General features: G+C 41.8%; 1 protein-coding gene and 1 long non-coding RNA gene across 3 annotated transcripts in view; one reads left to right on the forward strand and one right to left on the reverse strand.

Moving 5' to 3' along the window:
* Positions 1-6,630: 6,630 nt before the first annotated feature.
* LOC119701747 lies at positions 6,631-10,273 on the reverse strand. The gene is made up of 3 exons (XR_005257163.1): positions 10,209-10,273; positions 8,624-8,728; positions 6,631-6,682 (listed from the first exon to the last, which is right to left on the reverse strand). It is a non-coding gene; the product is annotated as an uncharacterized LOC119701747 (long non-coding RNA).
* An 877-nt stretch (positions 10,274-11,150) lies between these two features.
* DNAJC24 (DnaJ heat shock protein family (Hsp40) member C24) overlaps positions 11,151-22,335 on the forward strand; it is a 33,069-nt gene continuing 21,884 nt past the window's right edge. Inside the window, exons 1-2 of one of the 2 annotated variants that reach the window (XM_038138812.1) lie at positions 11,151-11,439; positions 12,686-12,851. In XM_038138812.1, the coding sequence (XP_037994740.1) occupies positions 12,744-12,851 (108 nt within the window). In that variant the 5' untranslated portion in view covers positions 11,151-11,439; positions 12,686-12,743. Of the gene's footprint in view, positions 11,440-12,076; positions 12,140-12,685; positions 12,852-22,335 lie in introns of those variants that run through there. The other variant, XM_038138813.1, reaches the window with a different exon arrangement.

The following is a 22,335-nucleotide window of genomic DNA, read 5'->3' on the forward strand; positions in this document are numbered from 1 at the left end:
AGCCCCATCCCTGCTCCTGCATCCCGGGATCTGCCCTGGCACAGCCCCACACCTGCTCCTGCACCCGGGTTCTGCCCTGGCACAGCCCCATCCCTGCTCCTGTATCCAGGATCTGCCCTGGCACAGCCCCATCCCTGCTCCTGCATCCCAGGATCTGCCCTGGCACAGCCCCATCCCTGCTCCTGTATCCGGGATCTGCCCTGGCACAGCCCCATCCCTGCTCCTCTACCCGGGATCTGCCCTGGCACAGCCCCATCCCTGCTCCTGCATCCCGGGATCTGCCCTGGCACAGCCCCATCCCTGCTCCTGTATCCGGGATCTGCCCTGGCACAGCCCCATCCCTGCTCCTGCATCCCGGGATCTGCCCTGGCACAGCACCATCCCTGCTCCTGCACCCGGGATCTGCCCTGGCACAGCCCCATCCCTGCTCCTGCAGGATCTGTCCTGGCACAGCCCCATCCCTGCTCCTGCACCCCGGGATCTGCCCTGGCATAGCCCCATCCCTGCTCCTGCACCCCAGGATCTGCCCTGGCACAGCCCCATCCCTGCTCCTGCACCCGGGATCTGCCCTGGCACAGCCCCATCCCTGCTCCTGCATCCCGGGATCTGCCCTGGCACAGCCCCATCCCTGCTCCTGCATCCCGGGATCTGCCCTGGCACAGCCCCATCCCTGCTCCTGTATCCAGGATCTGCCCTGGCACAGCCCCATCCCTGCTCCTGCATCCCAGGATCTGCCCTGGCACAGCCCCGTCCCTGCTCCTGCATCCCAGGATCTGCCCTGGCACAGCCCCATCCCTGCTCCTCTATCCGGGATCTGCCCTGGCACAGCCCCATCCCTGCTCCTGCACCCGGGATCTGCCCTGGCACAGCCCCATCCCTGCTCCTGCATCCCGGGATCTGCCCTGGCACAGCCCCATCCCTGCTCCTGCATCCCGGGATCTGCCCTGGCACAGCCCCGTCCCTGCTCCTGCATCCCGGGATCTGCCCTGGCACAGCCCCATCCCTGCTCCTGTATCCGGGATCTGCCCTGGCACAGCCCCATCCCTGCTCCTGCATCCCGGGATCTGCCCTGGCACAGCCCCATCCCTGCTCCTGCATCCCGGGATCTGCCCTGGCACAGCCCCATCCCTGCTCCTCTACCCGGGATCTGCCCTGGCACAGCCCCATCCCTGCTCCTGCACCCGGGATCTGCCCTGGCACAGCCCCATCCCTGCTCCTGCACCCGGGATCTGCCCTGGCACAGCCCCATCCCTGCTCCTGTATCCGGGATCTGCCCTGGCACAGCCCCATCCCTGCTCCTGTATCCGGGATCTGCCCTGGCACAGCCCCATCCCTGCTCCTGCATCCCGGGATCTGCCCTGGCACAGCACCATCCCTGCTCCTGTATCCGGGATCTGCCCTGGCACAGCCCCATCCCTGCTCCTGTATCCGGGATCTGCCCTGGCACAGCCCCATCCCTGCTCCTCTACCCGGGATCTGCCCTGGCACAGCCCCATCCCTGCTCCTGCATCCCGGGATCTGCCCTGGCACAGCCCCATCCCTGCTCCTGCATCCCGGGATCTGCCCTGGCACAGCCCCACACCTGCTCCTGCACCCGGGATCTGCCCTGGCACAGCCCCATCCCTGCTCCTGTATCCAGGATCTGCCCTGGCACAGCCCCATCCCTGCTCCTGCATCCCAGGATCTGCCCTGGCACAGCCCCGTCCCTGCTCCTGCATCCCAGGATCTGCCCTGGCACAGCCCCATCCCTGCTCCTCTACCCGGGATCTGCCCTGGCACAGCCCCATCCCTGCTCCTGCATCCCGGGATCTGCCCTGGCACAGCCCCATCCCTGCTCCTCTATCCGGGATCTGCCCTGGCACAGCACCGTCCCTGCTCCTGCATCCCGGGATCTGCCCTGGCACAGCCCCATCCCTGCTTTTTACCCAGTTTGCTGATTGACCAAAAAGGAAGAACTGGTACCAAGAGATGAAGGAATATTTCAGATGAAATAATTGGTTTAGATTCCAGGACTAAGGCAGCTGCAGATGGATTGGGAATGAAGGATTTGCAGACCTAAAATTTTAAATAAAGTTGAAAATCAGCGTATCTGCAGGGTTTTGAGTTATTTTTCCTTTTACTCGAATGAAACTGAAGGTACAACAAAATAAAATTATAAATAAATCTGAAAAATATACAATTATAAGATATAATAAATTATAATCAAATTTTATATATTATAAAACTAAGTATAAAATATTAAATGGTATAGTTTTCTTCATACTATTCTGGGACTGATGCTTACAAAATATTTACTCAATTATGTTTTTACAGTTTATCACACAGCAGCAAACTGTGTGATCTTTGACAAATGACATGAGTGAAAAGTTCCCATGACTTTACTCATACTGTTTTTGCTCATGTAGGCTGTGCATCCATGTGGCACCAAGACATTTGCAAAGTTTAGAGCTCATCTCTTTTTTGTCATGATGCACATGCCATATGGCATTTTTCCTGAGCACTTATTAGACTTCTGTTGTTTAGCGTAAAATGAAAGCACAAGCTTTTTGTTAATTGTTAAGATTGATGATCAAATATTGATTTAAAAAATGAACTAATTTTGTATCATTGTTTTCTCTACAGCTTTTGAGAACATGGTGGGATTCAGACAGTTTTGTTTGGAATCTCTCTATACTTTGCATATTTCTCTTTTCTGAAGTAGCAAAATTAGAAACTGAACAGGAAATCTGGAAGCTGTAAGTAGAGAAATTACCCTGTTTGTGGATTGAAATTAATGATTACATGTACAATTATCTATACAACCACATCAGAAACACCTGAAATCAAGTCATACCAATTTTCAATAAATCCGTCTCTTCTCATGTTCTCCCTGCTGCCCCCCATCTCCTCTACCCATACTGAAATTGAAACACAGCTGCTATATTTCAAGTTGTTTTTACCAAGACACCAGCAAGAAATCAGGAGCTCTGGAAGTATTTTATTTCTTTCAATGGGAAGGGTTCTTTTTTTGTTGGTATTTTTTGTTTGTTTGTTGTTTTTTAAGGAGAAAACAAGTTTGCAATAGACCTTCAGATAAATTTCCTCAGTACGGGTCAGAATTTACATAAACCTATGAGACTGGCTTTTGGACATTCACAGAGCCTAATATTTTACCTATAATTGATTGATACAGACTGGTCACTTAATTGACTTGGGTTTTTTGCTGGCAGGATTTTGTTAATGATATTTCTGTGCAGTGTCTAACACAATTGGCCCCGAACTTGTCTGAAATATCTATGGAAAACATCAACATTAAGGCAACAATAAGGTAATAAAGCAGAACAGAATCATTCTGTGAGCCAAAAGAAAAACCAACTGTACTGCTGAAATATAATTTGATTAGATAATATCGGTATCAGGTGCAAAAATCAGAAAGAAATGCAAATTTTATCTAGTAACATTGATTTTCATTTGACTGGCTTGATATCTTTGATATGGCTGACTATTCCCTTTATATATCTAATCCTTTAAACATCCATTGGTGATACTCAGTAGCTCAAACCAGCTTTGTTCATCCTGTTCCCACCCCTATGAACTTCACACAGCCTAGCTCAGCATTTAGTTTGATGAAGAAGTAATGAGGTTCAAGAGCTAAGTGACATCCAAATGGGCAGGCTCGTTCCCCTCTACCACCTCTTCCCCTTGGCCTGGACATGTTCTCCAGCCACATTCTCTGTGCTGACACTGACACGTGACAAATCCCTTTAGTGGATCTAAATCACCAGAAAGTTATCATTTCTTTGGCAGAATTCGATTTTTGCCTCTCTATCTCCATGGACTTTGTGGTCACATAAAAGGTGGTGCTGATGCAAAGGCAGCAAGAGCTCATGAATGAAGCAAGTGAAGAAGGAATGGCAGAAGAATTTTGCCACTTTCAGTGGCAAGAGGCCCTTGGATCAGCACAGGTCTATCTTCAAGCTACAACTTTCAGTTCAAACTGAAGAAACAAATGCTTTCCTTGAGGTAAGTCTGGAAAATATATAATATTTTAATACAATAATAACTATATAATATTATATATTATGTTATATTATTTAATAAAAATACAATAATAATAATTATATATATTATATAATATAGGAATATTTAATTAAATGGTTTTGAGGTACAGCAGGTATATTCTTCCCTGCAATACTAACAGGACTTCACTACTTGTTGTCACACTTGGAAAGTACTTTAGGCTTTAAAAGAATTTACATGATAGAAGAAATATGTTAATCAAAAGTATGAGGAATTATAAACTGTATCTTTGAAGAAAATAAGCAAAAAGCCCAACACTCTTCTTCAACAAACATGTGGAAACATATCCAATTATTTTGGAAAGTGCCAATTAAAAATAAAATGAATAATCTAAATATCAGAATTAAGTAGTTCATTTTATAATTACCTTTCTCAAGAAGCTGGCTGTAACATAAGCTGTGAAGTGCTGTCAATCTGTTATGTTTGCAAGCTTTATCCACAGCACAGTTGTTGCTCCCTCGCCTTTGTGTATATTGCACTTTGCATTAGCAAGTAACAAAAGTGACATTAAACAGACCCATTTCTGATAAGGGTATTCAAACACCTGAATATTTGGTTTAAATACATCAGAATAAAGATCCAGTTGTATCCAAAAAAGGAGTCTTATTCAGTGTATTCATCAGAGGAATTTTAAAAAAGGAGAAATATGACACAACATGTGTCTCTATACACATGGTCAGCAGCATGTGACTGTGCAGAATGTGAACATATGCACGAGAGGCAGAAGAAGGAAACAGTTCCTTTTGTTTGAAAAGCCCATGTGCAATACAGGCAGAGCTGTAATGCAATCCTGAGAGAGTGGATGGATATTAAAACTGCTCTGTGTTTTATGAGAGACATGAAAAAAGGAAAGAAAATGGTACTCTTTGCTTTCAGAGGTGCAGAAGGATATTGAGAACAAGGTGTACCACAGAGTTTCTTCCAGCCTCACAGAGCATGATGGAATTCATTGTTAATGAATTCTATGAGCCTACATGACAAAACCAGGACTGAAATTAAAAACCTGAAAACAGTTACTACAGCGCACACTGGCACAGGGTTGGGAAATAAACCAAGCTGATTTTTATGTATGTAAAATCTAAACTTGAAGAGTTGGACCTTGACTTCAGACAGAAAAAATGAGATTCCTAACGGTGATCATGAGGCCTCAGCAGGAAGGGCAGGGTGGTACCAGCCTAAATGTGCTACCTTTCCCATCAACAAGCCCTCAGGATGTGAATGAGGCATGAGGATTTCCCAAAGGAAATCTCATTATGATGAAGATGGGGATCAGAATATACCATTCTGACAAAGTGTGGCCAAGTAATGGTAGCTCACTGATGAATGAGACTCTCAAACAATAGTGTGCTGCTAACTCCACATTGTTAGGCCAGGACAGAAATTATTCCAGATATGAAAAATACACATCCTGGAAGATTTAACACCTGGAGGTTTTCTCTACACTAGTGCTGTTGTCACCCTTTCATTCTACCACTGGTCACTACCAGAGACAGAAAGCTAAGTGCATGTTTAACCCTGGCTTTGTGCTCATAGAAGAAACCACATTAATAGAGAAGGTGGTTGTGAAGTTTTCCATCAGGAGAAAACACTCCAACCCTATTGTTTCTTACTAACGCTGGAAGATAAAATATGATAATAAAGTGAGTTTTGAATGCAATTTGTTAAAACGATACAGTTTGCAAAGTCAAGCATTGAAAATCAAGATAAAAATACAGTCTTGCACTTGCAGGTTTTATTTGACTTCAAATACATAGAACTCTGACAGACTTAGCAACATAATAATTTGTTTTTATGGTTCATCCAATTTGCTCACTTCTCCGAGCCAGAGTGTGAAGGGAAATTAGGGGGAAAAAAAAATGTCTCATGGGTAAGGTCTGCCATCCCAGATAAAGTGTAGATCATTCTTGTCTCTGTCTTAGAAGGCTAAAGAGATATTGACTAACTCATCTCAACCAAATTTTCTCAGGAAAAACACAAACACTGGCCACACTTCCTAGACACCTGATTTGGAGAATCTGTGATCCGTTTCTATGGTTTTTCCACTAACTGTAAATTAAGGAGATGCATTATAAAAATAAGTTATGTCAATTACAGAAGTTGCATATTGCAAAGCTCAAACAACCTGTAAATACTTCTGGCAAAAAGCTGCAGAGGAATAGGTAAAATCCAGGGTCACTGTCGTTGCATTAATTAAAGGGACAGGACTAAAATTGGGCTAAAGATGATTTATTGTTTAAATAAACATCAGTCTCAGAGGCTGTGAGATTTTGAGACAGCAAGCAGTCTGCCATAGCTCAAGATAGTCACAGGTTCTTTCTTACAAGGCAATACAGAACTTTCTGACAGACACACATACACCTCTATTATAACATCTAAACTCTTATTCTATACAATCACATTACTACACTATAAAACCCTTCACCATCTTATCTCATACAGTTTCTCACTTAAGGCACATTCTTACTCATAACTATAGAAACATAAGTTTATGATTTTTCCATTCAATGTCTGTGTATCTTGCTTTCACATCTTAGGCTTCTTCTAAGGCTGTAAATCAAACCCTCTTGAGTCTGTGAAGATCTCTATCTTTCCGACTCCCACAGTCTAGGGTAAATTTGGCAGGCTAAAAAAGAGAGGTAAATAATTTGTCACAGGGCACAAGAGTAAAAGCCACTCTGCTCAGTGCTGGCAAAGCAAGGAAAACTAAGAGTATCTTTGTATTTCCCTCAGTTAATGCATGCCTGGTTTAGACTGATTGACACTGCACTTTAAAGACAAAAACTAAGTCATGAAATCTTTCAAATTATCATATTTGACTGAATTTTCATCCATTGATTTTACTCCACCTGCAGCGCACTAGACAAGGTAATAATTTATGATAATTATATGAAAATATACAATTAATATTCATCACCTCTCATTTCTCATCACTTTAGATGATCAGTAATGCAGAGTAAAAATGCTGTCAGATTTCTAATTGCTTTGTAATGGGCCTGAAATAGGGAAATCGTTAAAGACAAACAATCTGTCACTTGTCTGTTACCTTAACTATCTATCACTTAAAAAAGCCCTCATTAAATACATTGCTAATGAACGACAAAAGACTGTACTCAGTGTGCCCAGATGTACCTTTTTAAACAATATTGTAAATTGCTTAAATAATTCCCAAGACGTTTTCAATCATTTCTGTGGAAATTTAATGGAAAACATATATTTTCCGTGCACGTTACATCTCATTTGTTCACATCATTATGACATTTAGTCTATCATATGCACATCTCCTGGGAGATAAAACTTTTTCTTATTACTGTTGACAAATCCGATCCAATTTAAACATTCTGGAAGAACTCAACATTCAGATCTCTGACCCCTTTCTCTTAAAAAAAAAAGAAAAAAATCCATTAATAATTTTAAAACAATCCTATCTCCTCCAAGGATTTTTAATATCTAGATTAAAAAAGAAGTCCAACATTGTTCAACGTTGAACCAATTATTTCATCGCAATTGTTTCCAAGAGACAAAACTCAGAATGGTCACTTTTACCACTCTTTTGAGTCAGCTGTCTTCTACAGCTCTGACAGAAAAAATCACTTGAAAAAAATTCTTCCCCCTGTACTGACAGAAGAGCCAGGATGAAAACAGCACATCAGAAGTATCAGTGAGACCCCATAATGAAATCTTGTACTATTATTTGCCACATTAATTAATTGCTGATATTAACTGTCACATTAAAGCGTTGAAAAGATGAAGACAACAACTGCAAAACGTTATTTGACACAAAATAGTCACCTTTGCATGACTCAAACATGCTCAAGCTCTTAAATTTATCAAAACCCAATCAATATTCAGTGCTTATTTACGATGCTGAAAGAGGCTCAGATTAGATGTTAGGAAGGAATTGTTCCCTGGGAGGGTGGGCAGGCCCTGGCACAGGGTGCCCGGAGAAGCTGTGGCTGCCCCTGGATCCGTGAAGAGTCCCAGGCCAGGCTGGATGAGCAGCCTGGGATAGTGGAAGGTTCCCTGCTCACTGCAGGGGGTTGGAACTGGATGATCTTTGAAGTCCTTTCCACCCCAAACCGTTCTAGAACTCTCTGTGTAGCAGTATAAAACCAACATGAGAAAAAAAAAAAAAAAAAAAAAAGGCAAAAAAGCCTTACTAGTCTTACAAAAGTCTTTGCAAAATACCATCTAGAAATAAAAAAATGTAGTTAATAATGACAAAGTCTGGATGTTTCAGCTGGTCCATAATTTGTACTCATCTTTTCATGCAGTACACAGTATCCAGTTAAGTCTAAATATTTCTCCTATAACCATTCTAGCACTCTCCAGTTAAGTCTCTAAATCTCCTACAATCATTCTAGAACTCTCCAGTTAAGTCTCTAAATAATTCTCCTACAATCATTCTAGAACTCTCCAGTTAAATCTCTAAATAATTCTCCTACAATCATTCTAGCACTCTCCAGTTAAATCTCTAAATAATTCTCCTATAACCATTCTAGGACTCTCCACATAGCAGTATAAAACCAACATAACCAAAAAAATAAAGCAAAAAAGCTGTACTTACCAAGACTTTGCAAAATGCCATCCAGAAGTAAAAAATGTAGTCAACAGTGAGACTGTCTGGATGTTTCAGCTGGTCCATCATTGGTACTCATCTCTTCATGCAGTACTAGAAGCACACACAGTATCCAGTTAAATCTCTAAATAATTCTCCTATAACCATTCTGGGACTCTCCAGTTAAATCTCTAAATAATTCTCCTATAACCACTCTGGGACTCTCCAGTTAAATCTCTAAATAATTCTCCTATAATTCTGTGACACCACAGCCCAATATTTTATGACATTCTCAAGAAAAGCATCTACTAAAAAATTAAATATTCTCACAAAAATGTCTGAAACCACCAACTTACATCTAAAGTCTCTCGAACAAGAAACTTTTCACCATATCCAGGTGTCCAGGTCCAGTGAAATGCACAGCACCTCTGCATGCTCACATCATTAGAGATAATTAAGCAAGCCTGGTTTCTAACAGACACGTCTCATATCTCCATCCTGGGATAACAGTCCCAGAGTTCCTGCTCTGTCTCCACTCCTCCTGCACTCTCCTGGCACTTACCCACATTTTTTTAATTTATTTTTTTTTTCTCAGAAGGAGACAAAAGCAGCACAGCTCTGGCTGCACTGAGCTGTGTGCCAGACTCTGCTGTGACTCACCAGCCACCGCAGCAGTGGTGTTCTCAGTCTGGTTTTCCCTCTCCCCTAAATGCCCATTCCCATTTAACGCATCTTAGCTGCAAGTTAATTTTTCTATCTCTAGAGGTGAAAGATTATCAAATTGCCTTGAGACTGACCAACAGCTTCACAAGTCCTCACAGCCAGTCAGGGCATGGTTAGCCATGGCTGACCCAACCCAAATTTAATACAAAATATTCCTCTTCGCATGATTTAAGCATGCTCAAGCTCTTAAATTTATCAAAACCCAATCAATATTCAGTGCCCGTTTATGATGCTGAAAGAAGTTCAGATTAGATATTATGGCTTCTGAAACGGGGGAGATTAAAAGAGAAACTGAGACACAAAAACTGTGACACCAGACAAGGCCAGTGGTGCATGAACACCAAACTGTTCTATTAAATAGCCTATTTTCTTTTATTTTGGCATGCTGAACATGCACAGAAAAGAACAAGTGTTTCACTTCCAAAATTGTTCCACTGACTTCAGATTCCTTAACATGTCCAGATAATTTTCTATTTATATAATAAATTTATACATGTTTATTATATTTTATTATTAATAATTATTAATAATTTGATATAGAAAAATATATATTTTATATAGATAAAATTTCTATTTCGATTTTTCTATTTCTTTCTATTTTCTCATTACAGATACACAGTTGCTCACAATCTCTCATACAACTCTGTGTTTCAAATACCGTGTGAGCCAGTACCAATCCTATCACAATTTAGAATTGAAAAAAACCTCAATATGCAGCACTCAGGAGTTTTTGCATAAAGGAAATTGTATCTAGTCTTTGGGTGGATATTAGCCATTTTTGGTAAAAGCACGTGTGTAGCGACCAATCTCCAGGACAACACCACATTTAAAAAAACTTTCAAATGTTTTTTAAACTTTTTAGAAACCTCACCAACCGCAGCGAAGGAGGAGCCACAGGGAAGCACACTGAAACCTTTGCCCGAGAAGAAAATTCTGATTTCAAAAGAAGCAAGAAGCACAGACACAAGTCAGACTAATCAGGTGTTGAGTGGTTTGGCAGATCTGATGTTTTCCCACCCTTAAAGCCTAAATAAATTCTCCACTTTTCTCGATAAAGCCCAGCTGTCCCTCTCTGCTCTGCTTGATGGGAACGATGTGCCAGGAACGCTCCCGGCTCGTCCTGACAGCGCCTGTCCAGCCCGGCCCAAACACTTCAGATTTATTTAATAAAGGCTATATAATTCAAAGCGTAACAAAAGGGACAGAGAGCGGCTTTCATTCTAACCTATCGTGTAAAAATACTGTCACAGGATGCATGCCATACATCTAAAAGTGCCGTGTGAACTGAGTTTGCCTGGAGAAACGTTTAGGGATTTTTGCTGGCTAGTTTTGCTAAATTCTACAGCATCCACCTAAGTTTTTGGGGGGATTTTATTGAGTTGGGGGGGGGGGGGGGGGGGCTTGGGTGATTTTTTTTTGTTTTCTTTGGGGTTTTGTTTGTTTTTTCTTGGGGGTTTTGTTTGTTTTAGGGGTTGGCTTTTTGCTGTTTGGGTGTTTTGTTTTCTGCGGTGGCCATGAGGTTTTGTTTGGGCTGATTTCGTATTTTTAGGGGCGGGGTGGGGGTGTAAGGCGTTTTGCGGTTTCTTGTTTCTTTCTAACGAGGAAACGTCTTCACATCATTAAAAACCTGCTTCCAGAGCTTAATTTGTTTCACCAAGAGCAGGCTCTTCCTTCTCCTTCAGCGCAAACATTCCCCAGAAACAACCCACCGCCCCACTCCGGACCCACGGCCGGCAGCCCGGGCTGCCCAGCTCCGCCTGCGGGGCCGGGCGGGAGGCGGAGTCCCTGCGGGCAGAGCGCTGTGGGGCTGTCCCAGCGCAGCGGGCGCAGGGGAGCGGGGCGGTGCTGCCGTTCCGCCCGAGGCCCGGCAGCCGGGGCAGCGCCGCGCCGGGCCGGGCCGGGCCGGGCCGGGCCGGGGGAGCCGCGGTCGCCATGGAGACGCGTGGGGCCGCGCTTCCTGCCGGTGCGGCGCCACTGCTGCCCGGCTGGAAACAGCCGAGGCGGCGCCGGCCGAGCTGCAGGGCCTAAAGCCCCGCGGGGGAGAGGAGGGTGTTTCCCGCCGGACGAGTTAGGCGTGCGCTGCCGTGGATGGTGCGGGGCAGGTGGGAGCGCGGGGCGGCCGCGGGGGCCGGGGGGTCTCGACCGGACCGGAGCGGAGCGGACTGGACTGGACTGGACTGTGGAGCTGCGGGGAAGGGCGGCGGGAGGGCTCCGGCAGCGCTGCGCGAGGCCGCGGCCTGGGCCGGGCTGCGGCGGCCTCCCCGGTGCCGCCCGCCGCGCTTGTGCGGGGAACGGTGCCGGAGAGCGCGGCCCGGGGCCGGGCAGGACGGGAGCGCCGTGCCGTGCCGTGCCGTGGTGCCGTGCCGTGGTGTGGTGCCGTGCCGTGCGTGCCGCGGTCCGCTGGCAGCTCTGCCGCGTTTGAAACACGTACTTTCCTTTCCCCGTGAGAGGAAGGTTAGCTCTGAAATACGACCGCAGTCACCAGGAAGCGGTTTTAGTGCTGAAGTGGAAAAAAAAAACCAACCCAAACCTTTTTTTTTGTTTTGTTCTTTTAGTTTGTTTCAGAATTAATTTATAGTTATAGAGATTGTGTATTTACAAAGCTCTTGCCTGCTGGCAGTGTTGTTGGGATTCCAGCGCACCTAAGAAGCTGCGTGCAGCTCAAGCACTGCCATTCCAGTACTGGCACTTCGTTCTCCTGTTTATTTTTTTTCCTTTCCGGGTCGTTACCTTGATGAAAGATGGCCAGAATTGAAACCCACGCTACTAGTTAGGTTTTGCTTAGTGACCTGTGCTGACCTGGTATGTTTTGGTTCATGTGTGTTTATGTGTTTTTACATGCTCTCCTGCTCTAGGAAAGTCGATCTCTTACTCAGCAGGATGAAGGAGTTCCTGTGCTCTGAAAAAGTCTTTTGTAGAAACAAACACACACCTTTTCTTGTGTCTTCTTGCATGGATCTTATTCCCATTTTGAAAAATGTCACACTTTTATGTGCTTCATGTTTTTATGAGTTAAGTATGGTATTGCTTCAAAGTCAAAAGTTTGCTTTAAAAAGTGCCTGTATAAAAGGTGTGTCTGCAACCTGGGGTGTTTCTAAGCAGTTCCTTTTACATACAAAATTATTTTTGAAGTATGGATGGCTTCTGAACAGGATGTGCTGAGGCACTTGGATAGAAACACAAGATTTCACATTTGACAGGCTGTGGGATGGAATGGCCACGTGAATTTAACTTTTTTTGCACAGTAGTTCTCATATAATGGTGTAGAGGAGCTGGAGGGGAACAGTCAATACTGTGATCCTGCAGTTTGCCATATCCTTGTTTTTGCTTTTTCTGTTTCTCTTCCAGGTTGTGATCTCATGGATTGGGTTTCCTAACACAGTGCTGACTGCAAACCCATCAGGCCATGGCCCTGGAAAGGATGAAGCAGAAGGACTGGTACAAGGTCCTGGGGGCCAAACCTTCGGACAGCCCAGCAGAACTGAAACGGAAATACCAAAAACTTGCTTTGTTGGTAAGGCTGGATTTAATCTTTAGGATACACTGATGGATTCTTTGCTTCTTTTGTGCCAAGGATTAAATGTGTGAGAAGGTATTTCGTGTTTGCACTCAGATGTTTATGGGTTCTTATTCTGCAGTCTCACAAACTGTGAGTTCTGCAGCTCTTCTCTCTAACAAACTGAAAATGGAGCCCCATCTCTCTCTCTACAAGGCCTTTTAAGGATAAACTGTCCAGTTAAGAAATGACACCTAAATTATTTTTACTTTTAACCCAGTAACCAGCCATGCAACGTGGACATTTTTATCCAATTACACAAACCCACCCAAACCTATGGAGAAGAAGGGGAAGAAGAAGGACCAGCCTCCACCCTAAAACCTCCATCTTGCTTTATATGTATATTGCTATATTCTGAAACCTTAAACTCAACATTTTCCACCCTGTGATATTACATACATCTATTCAAACTCCACACCCACAATCCCAGTTCTGTCATTCCATTTTGGAAGCCTTCTCCACAGCCTCAGGTCAAATGCAGTGTTCTCTTGAGGATCTGTCCTTTCAGCACAGAAAGTCTGAAATTCTCAGTAACCAGGGTTCCAACAATAAATACACCAGTCATTTTTATAAACCAATAAAGTAATAGTTGCAGGGTTTGTTTTTACAGTTTTTATGATTGATCAGATGCAACCCTCGAGTACCCAAAGACCAGTTGCAAAGCTAAAAAAGAAGTTTCTTTCCTAATAGTCAGCAGTAATGAATTAAAAAATGAATAGGAGGAAAATATGTTGATTTTATTGGAAAGCTTCTGGTGAGTTTTTGTGGAGTTGTATTCTTGGTCATGCATCAAGACTTAACGTTCTGTCAATTCCCCTAATTTTTTCTGCACTGCTGCTACATGTGCATAAGAATCTCAAGAGTTTTACCAGTTTCTTCTGTGTGATATTTGGTTATTCTGTTTTACTCACTCCCACGGATTCAGGCATTTTGCTGAAAAAGTGCTCTGGCTTGGATTTCTGAGGAAAGTGGAGTGACTTTTTTGGTACTGTTGACTCTTTTCAGCTGAATGTGATAGACAGACAGAATTCCCATGCTAACTAAATTCCTGTTTTTTAAAAGCTGGTGACTTGGTAGAGAAGAAGAAAGGCAAGCAGATCTCAGTTTTTGTAGGGAAAACCCCCTTTTCTGGAGGAAGCTGCTAGCTAGGCTGCCAGTATTGGCAGGGGGTTTGTTGGAGCATGTGCATGGCAGGTCTGAGGTGGTTTGAGGGTCAAAATGAATGTGATAAGTTGGGATTTTTAAGGGAGGTAAAGAGAATGCCAATGACCAGGAGACTGAGTTTTGTTAAAGTGAATTCATGGGCTTGGAGGTTGTTAATTTTTATTTCTAACCACTATAAAAACAGTTTTAAAGTTTGGTCATTTCACCAGTATGTTCCGATTTTACACATCTTGGTGTTCTTCAGCTGCATTTGCTAGGCACCCTCTGCTGTACATCTGCTCCTTCTCAGTGCCTCCTGTAGGGAGCTTATTTCTTTGCCTCAAACTGATTGGTGTACTTAGTCTGAAGTTCTATACCTGGCAGGATGTTTGTGGGCAGATTCTGGACATATATCCTTTGGTTCTCACTATTAAACTTTGGTTATCCTAACTTAGGGAGGGCTTTGGAAGCCAAGTTTCTTAGCTCTATTTTGAATAGAAATCGTTGTTTTCTTGGACCTCCTAATGGTTTTGTTCTGTTGAAATGCTGGTAAAATGTGAGTAAAAGATTAATGAGGGTCTGTTTGTTCCTAATGGTGGTCAGGGGACCATGGTGTAAAATACCTCTTCTGTCCAGATGGGGCTAATTTAAACTGAATTCTGTAATGGAATTAATATATGTATTTGCCTATGAAATTATGTATAATAATGGAATTAAAATTACAGGTGTTGTTCAGAGCTGTTACAGAAGTGAACCTTTCATAGTCCCTTTCTTGTATGAAGTTTTTTTAAACTGTGTTATGGAGCTGTGCTTCAGTGTAATTTCATGTCATTGTTTTGGGGTGTATGAAGTGAGAATTAGCAAAGTTTACAGCTGTGTGTCTGCATCTCTAACTGTAGTTTCAGAAGATTAAAGTATTGTTTTAATACACAAGCATTCCTTTAGCACCTGTATATTTCCAACCTGATTGATTGGTGCTCTTTATTTGAAAAGTCAGTGAGAAATGGTAGAGAAAGTGAAGATACTTTTTTTTTTTTCTTTTAGTGATGGATCCCTCTGACTAAACAGAGATGTTTACTGATGTTTGCTTGTAGGTGTTTTCCCAAGGCAGACCTGCTGCCTGTCTGTGGTTGTTACCATATGTCCTGTCTCTGCTCATCTTTTCCTTTTAGCTGAACTATTAAAGGAAGGCTCTGCTTGGTGCTCTCCATCCTGATGCAGCACCTAGCACAGTCGCTCTGGGGTCCTTAAAGCATGGTGCTGATGAGAATACCAAGGTTTTTATGCACCTCCATGGGCTGTAGGAGAGACTGGAGGGCACAGCACATATCTTCTCTTAGTTACCGTGGGAAGGTGCCTCAGTTGGAGAGGTTCCATGGTTGGAAAAATTCTAAGACTTTGCTGGAAGCCTGCCATGCATGTTAAGACAGAAATGTTAACACATGGCATGTTCTCTGTGATTCGGGGATTTCTGAGCTGTGGTCTTACAAATACTGGATTTATTAGGGGAATGTTGCTGAATGTTTCATGGTTTTATCCTGGTGCTGTTCCCTAGTCATCCACTGTTCCCTGTTAGTGAGAAGTACAGCCCTGGCTGGACCTGTTGTGTCACCTTCTGTGTCCTTTCAGATGAAATCACTCTCCTGCTCCCCAAACTGTGGTAACTTCCGTGCTCCAAGTGCCCAGCTGCTCCTTGGGTTCTCTGCTGGAGGTGGTACAAGTGGCACTGCCATTGCCAAGGACTGCTTGCAGCTACAGGCAGCTTTTTAGAAGCTGGAATAGCAAAGTTCAATAAAAGTTTCCATGTCAAATTTTATGGTTGGTGCAGAATGGTTTCCAATTTTTATGTAGCTGCAGAAGTTAATCTCCCGAAGAATTATGCTGTGTTTATAGCTTTAAGTCCAAAGGTTTGCAAAGCAACTTGCATGTTGGATACCAGCTGCAGTTAATGGGACATTGATTCTGTAATCATGAATATTCTGATCACACGTGTTCCTTAGCATCAAGCAGAAGAGAGGGTGGGACTTCTTTTTAAACATAATTCTGCTGTTAAAATAAAAATGGCAAACCTCTGAGTCCGAGCCTTTTTCGAGTGATCCCCAGTGCTTCATGTTGAGCATTTGCTTTTTGCCATCTGCTATTTTCTGTATTTGTCAACACGTGTATGCTTAGCATCTTGAAGGAACAGGCAGATGTAAGATTTCCAAAGCTAAAAAGAGTTGGAGGTCTTGCCATATGTCATCCAAAAGATGACTGTATTGCAGCTAAATCTCAGGATTGGCCTTAATAATACAAAATAGTACACAGTTATGAGTGATTGAATTGTAGCTTTGTAAGAATGACTTCATCAGGGCAAATTTGCTTAAAACCGGTGAATTTTTAAAAACAAACCCCTTTTTATTAATTCTTACAAATTGAGGATGGAAAAGGTTAATAACCCAGAACAAAACTGTTCTGGGTTAGGCACCCTACTAGAGTGAATATATTTTTCTTTACTGCACTTTAAAATGCATTTTTTTAATTTGGTCAGGTGACAACATGTATGCAAGTGAATGATTTTACTATAGATAATATCAGTTCAGTCCTTAAGAATAGTATTAACTTGATACAGAAAATGAGTTCAGGCTAAAACTAGGGATTTTTTTTCCCTGACACACCTTCTCATTATTTAAGCATCTTATAAAATTTCTTTGAGACTTAATTTTTTTAAAATAATTCTTGTGTACTTAGGTGACTCTGAGAAGTGAATCATCTTGATTCTCTGTTACTGCAAGGATCAGTAGCAGCTGAAGATGACAGACTTTGGGGAACAAGATGCAATGGGCCATTATCAGTTCTATATAAAGCTTATTTTTAAAAGAAAATAAAACTTCTGTGTATGCAGGTTCACTCTCTGGCACAAAGCTCCAGCCAGTAATTCTGGAAGGAGAAAAAATGCAAGTGAGTGCATTGAAACCAGCAGAGATTCCTGGCTGGCTGGCTCTTACAAACTCACTCTGAAATGTTTTCTGAAGCACAGAAGACTTGTAGGTCCCATTCTCTGAAAGGAATCCAGCAAATTCTGAAAATTAATATCTTGCTGAAGTGGTAGGAGTAGGTCTTTAATTTCCTGTCTTCAGAACATGCTGGTGGGCTTGAGATATTTGGGATCCACAGCCTTTTATCCATAGTTACATACATGTTGGTTTCAACAAGGTGATTTCTTAGATGGATGAATGGATTCCTTAAAAAAACCAAGCACAGAGCACAAAACCCATTCAGCTTTTAGGAAGGGCAGTGCTTATGTTGCATTTCTAAATGTGTATAAAATCAACAGAAGATAAAATTAGAGCAACAGAAATAGGACATCCAGGACACACACACACACACACACACACACACACCCATCTTATTTTTGGCACAATTTTTGCATTTGCTTTTGGTCTAGCACTTTGTTGTCAAAGAATAAGTTGTCAGATTGTTTCTGAATTTTTATGTAGCTGCTTTATATCTGAAAACTGCTTTTCACCAGGAATAAAGTCACCAAACACATAAGCTTTGTCTAGCTGAAAATCAGGTGTCTGTTCCTGTTGATGCTGATGATATTATAGGATACCTTTCAACTGGAAAAAAATTATTGTGCAAGAAAATTATATGCTGCTGTTACAATGTGTGCCCTAATCTTAAAGAAAATCCATGTAATTTGAGCAGGCAGCAGCAAGAAGCTCTTATTTTTAATATGGTAAGGAAATAAAATATATGTGCCACTTACAAATATGTGCCACTTAACACAGAGTGTTACAAAGATTATCTTTTTTATCAAAACAGGTGGTGTGTGTGTATATAAATACAAAGTGTTAAGGTGCTCACTTGATCTATTTCAAAGAGTAGAAGATTAGCAAACAGAGCATCGGGCACAGGTGAGAATGACTCTCAGCAACAGAAAAAAAGGAAATTAATAGAAATTTAATTTAATGAGGCAAAATTACTTCAAGAAGAGTTTATTCCACGGAGCATGTTTAAAGGAAAGACATATGGCTTTCTGGAGAGCAAAAGCTCTGTTACTGATTTCTGTACTCAGATATCTAAGTTCTGCAATCACAAGATATGCACAAGGTGTAATGTATTGTAAAGTTAAAGAGCTGCTTGTTCTTTTTTTGTGATTGTTCTTTTCATGTGTGTTGCAAGGTAAATTCAGTATTACTCCTGAAAGGACCTGCCTACTGAGAGGAACTTCACGATGAGTTCAAGTTGAGAATTTGAAACTTAAAAATGAAAACACTTTGAGTTTTGTATTGGAAGTCTGATAATAATGCTTTTCATGAGATTCAGGCAGTGTAAGTATTCCTCTTTCAATATCCTTGGGCAGGTTTTTATTTTTTATTTGAGCAGCAGCGCACTTGTTAGAGGTGTTTAACAGATCATCATGCTTAGCTAATTCTAACTTCACCTAAGTGGTAGAAAATGGATTTGTAATTTGACAATATAAACAGAACAAGTTCAGTGGAGTTAATCTAATAGCTACAGAGAGAAAGATGAGCATCAAGTTTAATACAAAGGACTATTGTTTCAATGCTCAGAATAGATTTACTCTGAGCTGTTCTCTACATCTCATTTACTAATTACCACTTGAATAAAAAGAAGGGGGCATATTTTCAACTTGAGAAGTTGATTGCCAGTGTAGGTAGTCCCAAGTGAAGTTCAGTGCTAGAGAAGTCACTAATTCAAACAGCTTCATTCACCAGGTCATGGTCCTGCTGCTGTTTAAACTATGGGTTGTGTGCTTTATTCACCTGACTCTGGTGTTGGTTTTTGTTTGGTTCACATTGTAATGTGTAACAATTTTTTGAAGATGCAGGTGAATTTTAACAAGTGGCTGGGGTGTGAATATCCCTACAGAAGAAGTTTTGTCTTTAACTTACAGAAAATGTGAGAACCAAATAAGCCAACAAGTAAACAGTGCATTGCTTATTCGGGTAGTTCAGCCAGTTGTGAAAGTAATGTTAGTTTTAGTTTTTTTATTATTATTTCTAAATTTAATCACTTACAGGGTTATTGTCTACAGTTCATTTGTTATAATGAGCAGCTTCTGGTACCTCACCCTCTGTAGATTTATGGTCCATACACAACAGAATGGGCACCAGGCAATTGAAAGGGGGGATTTGGCCAGTATGTGCTTGGCCTTTGATATCATTTGTGCTCTGCAGAGGAATGTAATGCCTCTCTTGAACACTTAGTGCCCTGGTTATGCAAGTTATTCCTTGTAACATATATTAAAAAAGGATCTATATTCTGTTTGGTAGACTTTTTGTGAAAGGTCTCACAAATATTCACTATGTCTTGAATCAGCATAAAATAAAAATTCTGATCTAAAATAAAATCTTTAGTGGTTTATTAAATGCCATAAAGATATTTCTTTAATATTTGCAAGTGTTCTTCCAGCATTTTGAAGACATGTTTAAGTAATTTTATATTGTGCAGTGTGCTTTTTGTCACATTTTTAACGAGAGAAGTTGGAAATAAAAATCACATTAAAAAAGATACAAATGAAAGCACAAAGAAGGAGGCTACAAAGAGCAGCATAAAGCTTTTATATCACAAATGTTCTGATTGTTCTGATGTTTGAGCAGCCACAGACAAGAGTACTTTGAGCTGTTCAGCATTTCCAAATCAGACCATGCGTTCAGGTGTCCACTTCAGAAATTTTAAGCACTAGGTCAGTTATTTAAAGAAGCTCTAAGTCCAGAACAGTGGTCTGAAGGGTGATTAAAGTTCAGGGTAGAATCATTCATGTTGCAATGGCTTTATTTATGTAAGGATCTCTTACGGCTGTGTCGTGGTTTGAAGAGGAAGTGAGTTTTTGGGAGGCGGTGGTCAAACCAATATTCAGATGTGAATATTGGCACCTGATGTGGCCACTGAGGCTATGGATACACCTCTGGTCACATCTCACAGCAGATACCAGGGAGAGTGTGTTTTCAGGGGGGCACTGTTAAACAAAACTGACCATGTTTGTGTTGAATCTCAAGTAGTTACTACATTTTTTCAGATATTGTCCTGTGATGTACTAACCTGTAAAATTCATTGTTTGGGGGACTTGTTGGGTTTTTTATTATTTAAATAAGTGATCTGTGTCTAATTTTGTCTTCTGTTTGAAATACATAATAAGATTATGTTGTTTAAGCAACACATTCTCATGTTCCTTCTTTCCTCCATCTTTTCACACTTTAGAGTCAGAAAATCCCCATCTGAATGGTGTAACTATCCACCTCCATCTTCTCCTGGCCTCCCTGCATCACAAATGCTTCCTCAGCTCCCACTGAGCTGAAATGCTCAGCAGACATGAGCTCATTGAGCTGATCTAATGCAGAAGTGAGTTCATTACCTGAAGGCTTGCCTTGCAGGATACTTTGTGGGTACCTTATTGCTTTAGAAAAAAACCCCATCTTTTTGTGCTCTGCCGGTTATTTGGATCAAATCTTTGTAATTTAATTTTCAGTAAACTAAAAGTGATGTTTCAAGGCTGAAAAGTCAGTTATCAGCTATTGGCTGAGTGTTGTCAAACTTGACCCTTCCTTGTTATTTCTACTACGTTATCAATAATGAAAAAATTCAGTCTGTTTTGCTTGGATTTATGACCTAGGAATGTCCATAGTCAGAGAAGGTAAAGATGAATGAGTTTGCTGAGCAGCATCTTAGCTAAAACATTTTTCTTTCCTTGGCAGAAGATTAGATTGTAACTAAGGAGGTGTTTGAGGAGAGGCTGAGCAGGAGCTACTCTTTTCAGAGGTACTTGCCTTCTGTCAGAGCAGTCCAGGGTTGGCAGTGCCAAGAATGGGCTTGGGAGGATTCTCCCAGTGAAACTCTGGCTCCTGGAATGTGGGAAATGGGTTTGTAGGGAGTTCTCAAAGCTTGACAGAAAGCTCCCAAAGTGTGCATCTGTATGCAAACTTTGAGATAGAAATGCTGTCTTAGAAATGCCATGGAGTAGGACAGACATTGCTGAGAGGGAAATGGAAATAGAAACAAGTTTCAAAGAATGGCCTTGCAAATAAGACTGGATATTGTGGAGAAACAGAACTGTGAAAGATGCATTTTAGATGATTGGCTCTAAGGCATTTACAGCATGGTGTTACAAAAGCTGATAGGCCAAAAAACACTTACAGTGTTTTATAATTAGGAAATAGCTGGCTTCTGATTGTGATGGCGTGAATTGTAACATCTCTATTGTCCCACCCTTCTCATGAGACTGAAAGTGGAATAAACGTTTTTAAATCACCTCTCAGTTGCCCCATCTCTGGGTTAGAAAAGGGTTAAATCCCACACTGGAAGTGTTGCTGTTGAAACTCAAGGGATGAAAACTCGGATTATTCCGTACTGCTGACCTGTGCTAAGCTTTGACTTTACCTTCCATCTCCTTCTCTTGCCTATTCCCTTCTGAAATGGGGCAGTTGTGAGAGTCTTATGAAGTACCAGTGTCCCAAAGGTGAGTTCTGTGAATGAGCAGAACATTCTGGGGGTGTGTGATTTCCTGGAGTCCTCCTCAAAGTCTGTCCCTGCAGCGTTGTGGGGACATGCTGCCAAAGTTGTTTCCTTGCTGCAAATGGAGAAATTTGCCAAATCAAATATCAAATCAGAAGTTAAATGAATACCAAACTAGTGATCAGTCCAGGTGGGAACACATCCTTCAAGCCTTTGAATAAATCCAATACAAACTAATTTCTAAGTGTGTGTGATTCCGTAAGTTATGTTTGGAATTGTTCTGTCACTGCGGCTGTGAATTCTTGAAATAATGCTCACTTTTATTTATTGTTGCTGTCGTTAGGGTTCTGTTGTGTTTTGGGTTGGTTTTTTGTTGGTTTGTTTTTTTTTAATACTGGTTTTCACAACTGAGTAAATTCTGTTAATAAGTAGCTTTTTATGTCCATTTTAAACGTTATAATTCAACCAGGGCCAAACCTGTTATTTTGAGATCTCAAATGGCTTCAAACACTGTAGGGATTCTATATTGCTCTCAGAGATGGGGAAAGCTGAAAGAAATAGTCTCAAGAAAGCAAAAAATCAAGACCTTCTTGTGCAAGTGTTGGAGCTGTGGTTGCTAATAACTCATTTTTAATAAGTGCTGTACTCTGCAAGGCTTGCTTTCCATCTGCAGCTGAAGTGCCTTGGGGACTTGGATTATTTTGCATTATGCTTAAAGCTGTGAGGCTGTTTTCAGGTATTCCAAAAGAATTGGAAAACGAAAGGGACGCTTTGGTTTGGAATACTGAGTGTGTGGCTGGGCAGGGGGGCAGCACAGAAGATTGTGCTGTGTGCTCAG

This window comes from Motacilla alba, chromosome 5, assembly GCF_015832195.1.
Source record: "Motacilla alba alba isolate MOTALB_02 chromosome 5, Motacilla_alba_V1.0_pri, whole genome shotgun sequence".
NCBI classification, from domain to species: Eukaryota; Metazoa; Chordata; class Aves; order Passeriformes; family Motacillidae; genus Motacilla; species Motacilla alba.